The sequence below is a fragment of the Drosophila busckii genome, unplaced genomic scaffold (genome assembly GCF_011750605.1).
Source record: "Drosophila busckii strain San Diego stock center, stock number 13000-0081.31 unplaced genomic scaffold, ASM1175060v1 chrUn_01, whole genome shotgun sequence".
Classification (NCBI taxonomy): domain Eukaryota; kingdom Metazoa; phylum Arthropoda; class Insecta; order Diptera; family Drosophilidae; genus Drosophila; species Drosophila busckii.
In genome coordinates, this window is record NW_022872717.1 from 672,119 (window position 1) to 682,299 (window position 10,181).

General features: G+C 33.8%; 1 protein-coding gene across 1 annotated transcript; it reads left to right on the top strand.

Moving 5' to 3' along the window:
- Positions 1 to 1,081: 1,081 nt before the first annotated feature.
- LOC117134992 (oocyte zinc finger protein XlCOF8.4-like) lies at positions 1,082 to 6,244 on the top strand. The gene is made up of 4 exons (XM_033294701.1): positions 1,082 to 1,288; positions 1,343 to 1,690; positions 5,908 to 5,977; positions 6,112 to 6,244. Exons 1-4 carry the CDS (start codon positions 1,135 to 1,137, stop codon positions 6,242 to 6,244), a joined length of 705 nt encoding a protein of 234 aa, XP_033150592.1. The 5' UTR covers positions 1,082 to 1,134.
- The last annotated feature ends 3,937 nt before the right edge of the window (positions 6,245 to 10,181 follow it).

The following is a 10,181-nucleotide window of genomic DNA, read 5'->3' on the forward strand; positions in this document are numbered from 1 at the left end:
TTTGGGATCAACTCAGCATCGTCCTCACCCTCTTACACATACATATAAGTACAATATGAGCTTTTCAGGAAACGTCAAACATTGCCGCACATTGAAAGTATGCGTAATTTTATTGAAATTCACATTTCATCTGTAGGTATCATTGTGGGTCGACGGGAAATACCACGTTTGCATACTTGAATAATATAAAAATAATTTTAAAATTATAAACAATTACAGTCACGAAATTAAAGTGAGTCTGATAATTATCATAATGATTTCGCTTTTATGCGATACATTTTTATACACTTTGACATTATTTTAATAAAAAGTCGAAAAGAGTATCAAGTAAGTTGTAAATGAATGGAGCAGCAGAAGGAGACCCTATAAAATATATATGATTGTGTATGCAATATCAGGTAGTGCCACCTAGTCCGATAACGTTTTTTACGGCAGGGTTTTTTCGATGCCGCGCTCTTAGAGTAACTCTTATTGTTTGATGCACCAAAAATAAAATCAATAAATAAATCAATGCCTGATTAAGTTATAACATTTGTATGTTAGCAGAGTACATGCGTGTCTGAGTTTTGTGATTCTGCTCTTATAGTTGCGTAAATTGGTGTTCATACAGACAGACTAAGCTATATCGAACTGGTCTGCATGATTAAGAATTATATGGGGTCTGCTACGCGTTCTTCCGCTGCGTCTTAAAATAATACAAGATAGTCTATTATAAATTACGAAAATAAAAATACATTTTAAATCTTTCCTGTCGATCTCATTTTGTGGTTTTACTCGAACCAAATGATAATGTTGCCAAGCAATGTAAGATGATTGGAAAACTCAGGTTTTACGAAAATTTAAATAAGTAATAAGTACCTTACGTAAAAAATATTGTATATCTGCAGACATTTTGTTGTCTGTTAGGTCCTTACGCACTCCTTAAAAACTATACGGTGTGTGACAAAATCTTATCTTTGAAACAAACAAGTCATAAAAGTTTTTTTTTTTCAAAAATCCTTTCAGATAAGATATCGATATGGCTTATACCATGAGATTTCATATACCTCTGAAAAAAAGATAAGCCACTGTAATTGGATAAGATTCCTTCGAATTGCTGATTCATTTGACTCGAGCGTGAATTTAATTTGTACGATGGTCAAAGGAGATCCACTATATGAGACGATAGGTCCAATTAGGATATATGACGAACTAATTGTGTATTTCCTACCCGAACGCCCGGAAGAGAATATAATTTATGCGCTGCGCTCAACATTATATAGACAAGCTATGGACACTATTCTTCAAGGTAACACATTTGAAACAAAATATTTTTGATTTGTTATTTACATATATTTTCCAGAAACTCCACTTGACTTATCATTAACCTTAACGCACAAAATATCAAATCTGCCGCTATCTCCGCCAACTAGTGATGACGAACAAAAGTCTATATTAAGTGACTCCTCAAGTTCATTATTATCGCTTAACGACAACACAAATGATAATTTTTTGACGTGTTCAGTTGAGCATTATAGGGATAGTAATTTAAAAAACAAAACTGCGGAAAATAATGTTAATACTAATTTATATCAGTTTGACTCAAAAAAAAACTATGGACGAAGTGAAAAATCGTTATTACCATGTGAAGTCTGTAGAAAGGCATTTGACAGGCCTAGCTTGCTCAAAAGGCATATGAGAACCCACACAGGTAAGTTAAAAGTTATAGTTGCAAATTTTAGGTGCCATGGAAACTCCGTTGTGCTACAAACCATTCCCGCGGAAACACTTTTAGCAAAATTCTATATCACTAATGATTTGTATGCCACTTTTATGTTTTTAGAACATGTTCATCAAAATGTATAAAAAGTTATATGCCGGCACTAAGCATATGTTGTATTCTTAGTGATGCAGGGCTGACAGAATTTTAAACCAATCTAAAATCTATCTTAACTAGATATCAGATATATGATGAAAATCTCTACCACTTGGGTCAGAGATTTGTCAATGTCCATATAATGCTTATAATGCATGCATACAAGGTATTGTTTTAGATAGATCATTAAATTTTTATCATGATTGAATAATACATTTTAATATACAAAATATTTTATTTCATGATTTTCAATCAAACAAAATGTCTTAGAAAATTCAGCTTAATGGTCAAGAAGCCCAGATCTATCCATCTACCAACATGAGTAATCTCTATTTTCAATTTTGTATTACATACTTAAGTAATTGCGATTTACTATTCACAAACAAATGAACAAAAGTCGAAAACGCTGATACCCTAACAGGGCTGTCATTCAACTGAATACTTTTTGTCGTGCAAAATATTTATATATATTTTTGTTTAAGCTCCAAGCGATATATCAAAAAATTCAATTATTTTATTTTACGCTTTTTTAAATAAATACAAAAGTCAAAATCTTTAAAAATATAGCAAAAATAAGAAATATATTTTAAAACATTTTGTGTCACCTACGATTTTCTATTAAAAATTAGAAAATGTATTGGACTTAAAAACTACCGAGAAATTTGTAAGCTTTTGCTAATCTGGGGGAGTAGTTCAACACCATCCGATTTTTTTTTTAATTTCCTAATTTTCTTTTATGGGAGACTGTCAATAAATATTTAGATCTATGGCTCTATTACCTAACTACAGAAAATTATTTTATTCTACGTACTTTTATATCGTTGCATCGTAGTCGTTTTTGGATTAACTCTCTATCTAGAATGTTGGGATGATCAGTCTTGCTTTAAGCGGCCCATCTACAGTAGAGCATGTTGGTCGAGCATGTTGAGCTCGACGATATTTCATCGTTAGTGGGAATGCTCGACTCCAAATATTGTGTTGCCACTAGTTAGTGGCAAATGAAATTTTAGCTCGGCCTTGCTTTGTTGGCAAGCAATGTTGGCACTAGTTAGTGGCAAATGAAATATTAGCTCGACGAGCAGCTCGGCCAACATGCTCTACTGTGGATGGGCCGCTTTATTGTCTGCCTTTTGCTCGAGAGCTCAATGGTAAGGGATGATGATGATGATGTAAGGGATTGCTGCTGGCATAACCCATTGTTCTGAGCCGTATGTTCAAATCGCTTTGATTATGGTGTTGCAAATTAAATACTTGGTTTCTACGCTTAGGCGAGAATTGATGAGCCAGCTTACGCTGTTCGTTTTCAGCTGCATTTGTATCTTTTCAGATTCGATTTTCTTGTTCTTTGCTTTCATTGATTGTAATATGTATCATCAGCAAACGATGAGGTGGGAATGTCCACTGTATTAGTAGTATTAGTGGATATATTAGATTGGATCTAGTACGCTTCAACGGAGTTAACATTTTGTGACTATTAAAGAAGGCGGTTTTGCATTAACACTGGAAAAGTGTTTTTGGCTTTTTTGTTTTGGCTTACTTTTCCAGTAAGAGTAAAGTTTTGATAAAAAGTTTATCGGTTTGTGTGATGTTGGCTGTGTTTTGTCTTTGCCTGGCTTGAGTATCGTTACAATAATAAATATTTTTTCATTTCTGTGGATAATGGATATGCGGAAGAATCTCCTCAATTGGCCCAACTATATCAGTGGGGGACCGAGAGTCAGCTTAGCTTACTGTTCGGTGAGTAGAGGGATCTGATGAAAAGTCGCCCAGTGACTTAATTTTCACTAAACATTTAAGGACTTTTCTTGCTATAGCTAAATCAATCAGGTCTGCCTTCCCTATTTGATCTCCTGGCCATTATGTAGGGGTACCCAGGGACAGAATATCTGGGCTATTTTCCTTTTGGATTAATCAGGCAGGAGCCAATTGTAGTTACCGGCCGCGATAAACCGGTCTTCATGAATTCTGAACAGAGAGAGAACAGTACATGAACGCAAGGTTTGTTCTGCCACGAGATGTGCTTATTGGGATGGCTTGGAGATAGTTGTTTGCTGACGGCAGCAGTCGATAGTGTTCAATGCACTTTTTTAGCCCGTACCGTCCTGGACGTTTCCGTTTAGGTGTAAGACTGAGCGAATGCTTTAGAAACCCCAAATAAATGGAAATAGAAATTCAATAGTTTGGATCAGCGGTGGGCAAGTTCTTTGTCTCAGTGCTCTCTCAATTAGTTTTGCTATGATAACGGTTTTTGTAATTGATTCGATTTGTCAGAAATCAATTTTTATAGCCCTACTATCAATCCCAGGGTCATCAGCACAGCAACTTTAAAGCAGTGTTATTTATTGTACTTACTTTCAGATACACATTTACAAACAAATAAAACATTACAAACAAAAATACGACGCCAAATATATAACCAGGGGCAAATAGAGTTATTTAGTAACCTTAGCCACGTATATTATGTGAAGCGCGAGCTCCTTAATTATAAAAGCTGGCAACAAGTTCAACCATGCTTCTTCCGGCAGACCCCAAGAAATAACCCGAACTAATTGTATTTTAAAATATCCCTCGAACTTTAGAGGCGCTGAATTCAAATTTGTCTCAAAGTAGGCATTCAGAAAGCGTAGATTAGATCAGACTAAATCATCACTTCAACTTTTAAGCTAAAATCGACAATTTTGTTAATACATTAAATTATGAACTTAGTAAAACCGAGAGGCCTATAAAAAACACACTAGGCGACTGTGATAGCAATAGCAGCGATAAATATATATCAAACACAGTTGCCGCTCATATTTTAAAGATATATGTTCCAACCAACCTGTCACAAAAGCGTTTAGATACCAACTTTTAAGTACCAACTAATGAAATCGTCAATATCAACAAAAATTAACGATTTACCAAAAATGATTACTGAGCTGTCATATTAATTACACCACTCCTTCGACGCATCAACCTTTAATATAAAAACTCGGATAGATAAATTTCTATCAGCTTTACTGAAAAAATGAAACACTTAAGCTGTTCCACCGTTCAACATCAGAAATATCAAGCATTCGATACTGTTCAGTTAGATAGTCTAATGCAGGTTTAATGTATAAGATTAAAACAACGATTCTAAGTAATACATATGAACTATTAAGGTCATATCTCTTACAGCAGGGGCGTCCAAGCCCTATGCTCAGTGTGTTCATTTGTTTTTGTAATTGCTCTTCAGTGTAGGAAGAGCAAATGCGTGTATATACATATACCCGCTCCTTCCATAAGCCAATGCAAATTACACAAACAATTTTTCGAATTTTTTTTTGTCTCGCCTGTGCGAGCGAAAGCGACAACACTTTCATGTGTTTGTTATTGCCTTGTCTCGACTGCGCGAGCGTGGCAACAACACTTTTATGTGTTTGTTGTTGTTGCTTTGACGAAATGCGTGCACTTAAAAAAAATGAAAACAGCTTGCACTGGCCATACGAAATTATCATTGCCTGCGCAAACTTTGGACAAGTAATTCTTTTCAGTGTATGAAATAAAATTGAGTTAACAGCATCCTTACTTGTGTTAGTGTTTTCGAATTAGTGTATTGGTGATTTGCTCTTTCCTATGCAAGCATTTGGTCGCCCCTGTCTTACAGCACTAAGCATACAACATGCTTAGTGCTTACAGTCATTCAAGTCCAAACAAACTAGTTGTTTATGATATCTGTGAACAATATGTTTAGTATCATATAAAATAATTGGTTCCATGAATAAAGCAAAACATATAAAATAAAAAATTAAAAAGCAATACCATTTGTTAAATATATATATTTTATTTCACATTATTCTTTGATATCTGTATGCTTGCGTCTCATTAGATAGTGAATGTTGAATTCACCTGATTTTAATTGACATTAATAATCTAGACTGTGGGCTTGCATTCATTTATAAGATAAATGAAAAAAAACATTGAGACTTTATCTCGTATTCAATATATTATATGAATGACTGTCTATATTTCAATATCGCTTTTGTTAAATTTGTAGCATTGTTCAGTACTTTAAAATTTTATTTTCGTAGGTGAGAAGCCGCATGTGTGTTTGGTATGCGGTAAAGGATTTAGCACTTCCAGTTCACTTAATACACATAGGTAGGTTTTATCCTTTATATCTTAATATTTATATTTAATCAATGCAATAAAAATGTTAACTTACGTAAAATACTTTTTTTTAATTAATCATAATTATCTTTTAAATTAATTATATAATTTTATTAAATATGTAGAAGGATCCATTCCGGAGAAAAGCCTCACGAATGCCAAGTGTGTGGGAAAAGGTTTACCGCGAGCAGTAACCTTTATTACCATAGAATGACTCATATTAAGGTAATTTTGTTTTTATTATACGTACGGCCTTAGCTAGAAATTATTAAGTATGCTCGCAATTAAAAAAAAATAATAATCGGCATTTCCCTGATAAAATCATTCACATATGTACATTAAAATCTGAGCTAATTTAATTTAATTTTAATTTTCTTAAATACATTATTATTTAATCCTCTTCATTTTTGTATTTTACTCATAGTAAATTGTATGTGTTGGAATTGGCATTCTTATGCAGTTTAACATTTTTATAAAAGTTCCGTAGAGCACATGATAAAACTTGTGTAAGATGTATGTGAAATTTTCTGGTAGATATTGTGGGCGATGTTTTTTTTCGATTTTCAAACCAATTTTTTTAAAACAACATATAAACATAAATTCTTTTACCTCTTATTTTAATAAGGAAAAACCACATAAATGCAACTTATGCGCGAAATCTTTCCCAACTCCTGGAGACTTAAAATCACACAAATACGTTCATAGTGGATCATGGCCTTTTAAATGCTCTATTTGCTTTCGCGGTTTTTCAAAGCAAACAAATTTAAAAAATCATTTATTCTTGCATAGTGGTAAGCTTTATTTTAAATGGTTACGATTTTTACACGACTTTAGTAATGAATATTTAATAACACTCAACAGGAAATAAACCACATGGATGTGAACTTTGCAAAAAGAGATTTGCGTTGGCCTGTAATTTAAGGGCGCATATGAAAACTCATGATGGTAAGCAAGAAAAACATTTACAATATGTAATCAATTGATTGTCTGTGTTTCGTATCGATTCAATCTTTAAGCCTGTTAACTTTTTAATACCATTAAATAAAGAAAAATGTTTTTCTCGCTATTGTACAATAAACATTAGATCAGATTTAATTCATATTTTTCAAATCGAACACCTTTTTTAAAATCTCTTTTAATTTGACTTAAACTTCTCTATAGCATATGAATCAACTAATACATATGTACATATGTACATTGCATTTTTACTGCGCCAACAAAGTTATATGTATATATGTATGTACCAGAGAACGGCAGGGGTGGAACTTTTTTGACACCATGGTGGCATTCGCAAATCATGGGTGTGGGTAAATACGCGCGCAAGCAAAACAGAGGCATAAGTCTTTTACTCATATACACAAGACAAGCCTGGGTACTTGCAAGTGCCGAAAAATAAGGGCAAATGAAAATGTGCGCGCTTACAAAATACCATCGGCAGGAATATAAGAATAAACGAGAAATCTCGCTTGCTGTCTGCTCTGGCAGCCGCGCCGACGCAACAGCAGGTAGCGAAAGAGTCGCGCATATTAGGCAAGCAAAAAATTCTATGACCTTTTTTTGTGTTTCTTCACATTAATTTTCGAGCCTTTTTGACTTACCCACGCAAAAGGCTTGTAAAGGCTTATAAAAAATTGTCGCGTAACAACAGCCGCAAATTCGGCTGCTTGTGTGGGTAACACCATGTAAGTAACATGGTGATTTTAGGGGTGGGTACACTCATGCCGTTCTATGATATGTACATATTTCATAATTTTGTATTGTCAAAATGTTTGCATTAAATTTTAAAGCATTTTTGTTTGTAATATCATATAAATTATGTATAAAATAAGTTAAAAGATGAAAGGATTTTTAGTGTGTGATATAAAAAACCAACATTTTATAACATTATATAAATATTAGGGGTACACTGAAATTACTTCCGTTTGAATTTGACTTCAATCCGTTGGCCAAAAATGGCTAAAATCGTTTTTTGTTTCGAAAACGTGAAGTTATGGAAAATTTGCATGCTATTCGCAAAACCCTTGCAGGTCAGTGTTATATATTATCACTGAGCAAGTATACTCATATTATTCTTTAATCTTTGCCTAAATCTAGAAATTTTGACAAAACTCCATTTTTACGAGGAATTCGAGGTGTTACAGATCATTTAAGCATTTAATTTTTAACGCATCACATAGTAGTTACACGGCAACTCTAAAAATATGATATATGAATGTATTATTGTAATTTTGGCTTAAACTGTTAAACTGTGCTACAAAACCGTCGGTGACACAAGAGCTATAGAGATTTTATTTTTCGGTGTACTTAGTCTACCATGCTACCATTTATAAAAAAATGCGTTATTTTTGTTAAATTTTTAAAGATAACTGTAACTTTTGTTAATAATTTAATAAGCAGAAAACTATTAAGTTTTTTGTTATTTATTGCTTGTAGCTTAAATGAAAGCATATTTATATATTTTGCTCATTTTTGAATCCAAATTTGGAGATGCTTCAAACTTTTGTTAATGACTTTCAGCGATAAATAAACGGGCTTTAACTTTAGAAAAGTTATATTGCAATAGCAAAAAAAAAAAACTAATAAACAGCAAAGTTGAAAAAAAAATTAATTTTTTAAAAATATATTTGATAGACTTGAGTTGGACTGCTGGAGCTTACATTATCAGTTGATTAATTATTTAATATTACAATATTTTTGATACACATTAAGCCTATGTATTTTATTTATGGTTGCAGGTGAGCCTCAAGTCGAATGTATAGGGTGTGGAAAAGCATGTATTGCTACCAACAGTTCTTTCCCACAAAATAACAAACTGTGTCGAAAATGCATCGGCTTTAACAAATACATAGATGTTAGCAAGAGCTCTCGATTTCATTCGGACCGTAGTGTTTCTACTGAAGAAGATTACGAATCATCAAATGGAGCAACAGAGTATAGTGACAAATAAAATTAATTTACGCTACAAAAAATGTAAGAGATTGTAAAGCTATTTTAATATTTGCATTATAACTAACTACAAAATAAACAAAATATGTATTCTCTGTGCGTCAAACTATACAGTCGTTTTATAATTTACTTACTTACATATGTGCGAAATAAATTATCAAATACTAGGTGATAAGCAAATATCTGTTTAGCTAAGTTTGGAGAACTGAGCATTCTCTGGGTACTTTTGCCCTTTAGGTCCAGGACGATAGCAATAGGTGGTCTTAGCGGTCAAAAATAAAACGCTAAGGGGTGGTTCTCATATTTATATAATTAACTTACCACCATACAAAATATATGGACGTAACAGATTCAATCCGGGCTGGGAGATCAGCTCAAATGTTTGTGGAAGGCGTCACCGGGCACGGTAAGTAGCACTTCTCTCTACGTGTCGCCATGACACATGACAAAGACAACGAAAAGACAAGACGGCGGATCTGGAACCGCTGGCCACGGAATCTGAACAAGAATTAATGCGGATAAAAAAATCCATCATCTGAATTCATCAAAGCCCTTGTTCATGCGCAAAGGGAGGTCATCTACGAAAGCGAACGACGATAGAATAATCTAGTGTGCTATGCCAACGCGCATCATACCCTGTGGGAGAGCATGGACATCAATATAAGAGGGGAATCGCTGCTCGAGTGTTCGTGAATCTTTACGGCCAACTACACTATCTTCCGCAATAAGAACCGAGCGGAGGTTATCGACCTTAGCAGCGAATAGCAACTGTCTAATTGTTTTATAATTGGCACTTATCCACTGTATGCTCCCCTTCGTATCATTATAGGATAGTGTTTGGTTATGCAAGGCAACTAAATCTATCGCTTGATATTTGCTTTGCCTTTGCATATCGCTGAAGAAGCTTACGCGCTACATAAGTTTGGCGCTCTTTCTTAACGTCTGCCTTCTGTACTACGCTAATAATTTCGCCTTCCGCACAGCTGCACTTACACTCTCGTTTTAATCTTCATCGCATATACAACATCCTATTTCACTCTCCAAACCCAGTCTCACCGTCGCTTACTATATTAATTAATAAATATTTCTAATAATTTATACGACCGAGCCTATAATTATTTCACAACTTATTAATTAAATACACACATTTTAGTTCTGTCGCTCTCGCAAGCCGGTCTTACCGTCGCTTAACTCGATTGTTAACAAATTACAAATATTGTAAATAACTCTTAACTTGCTAATATTAATT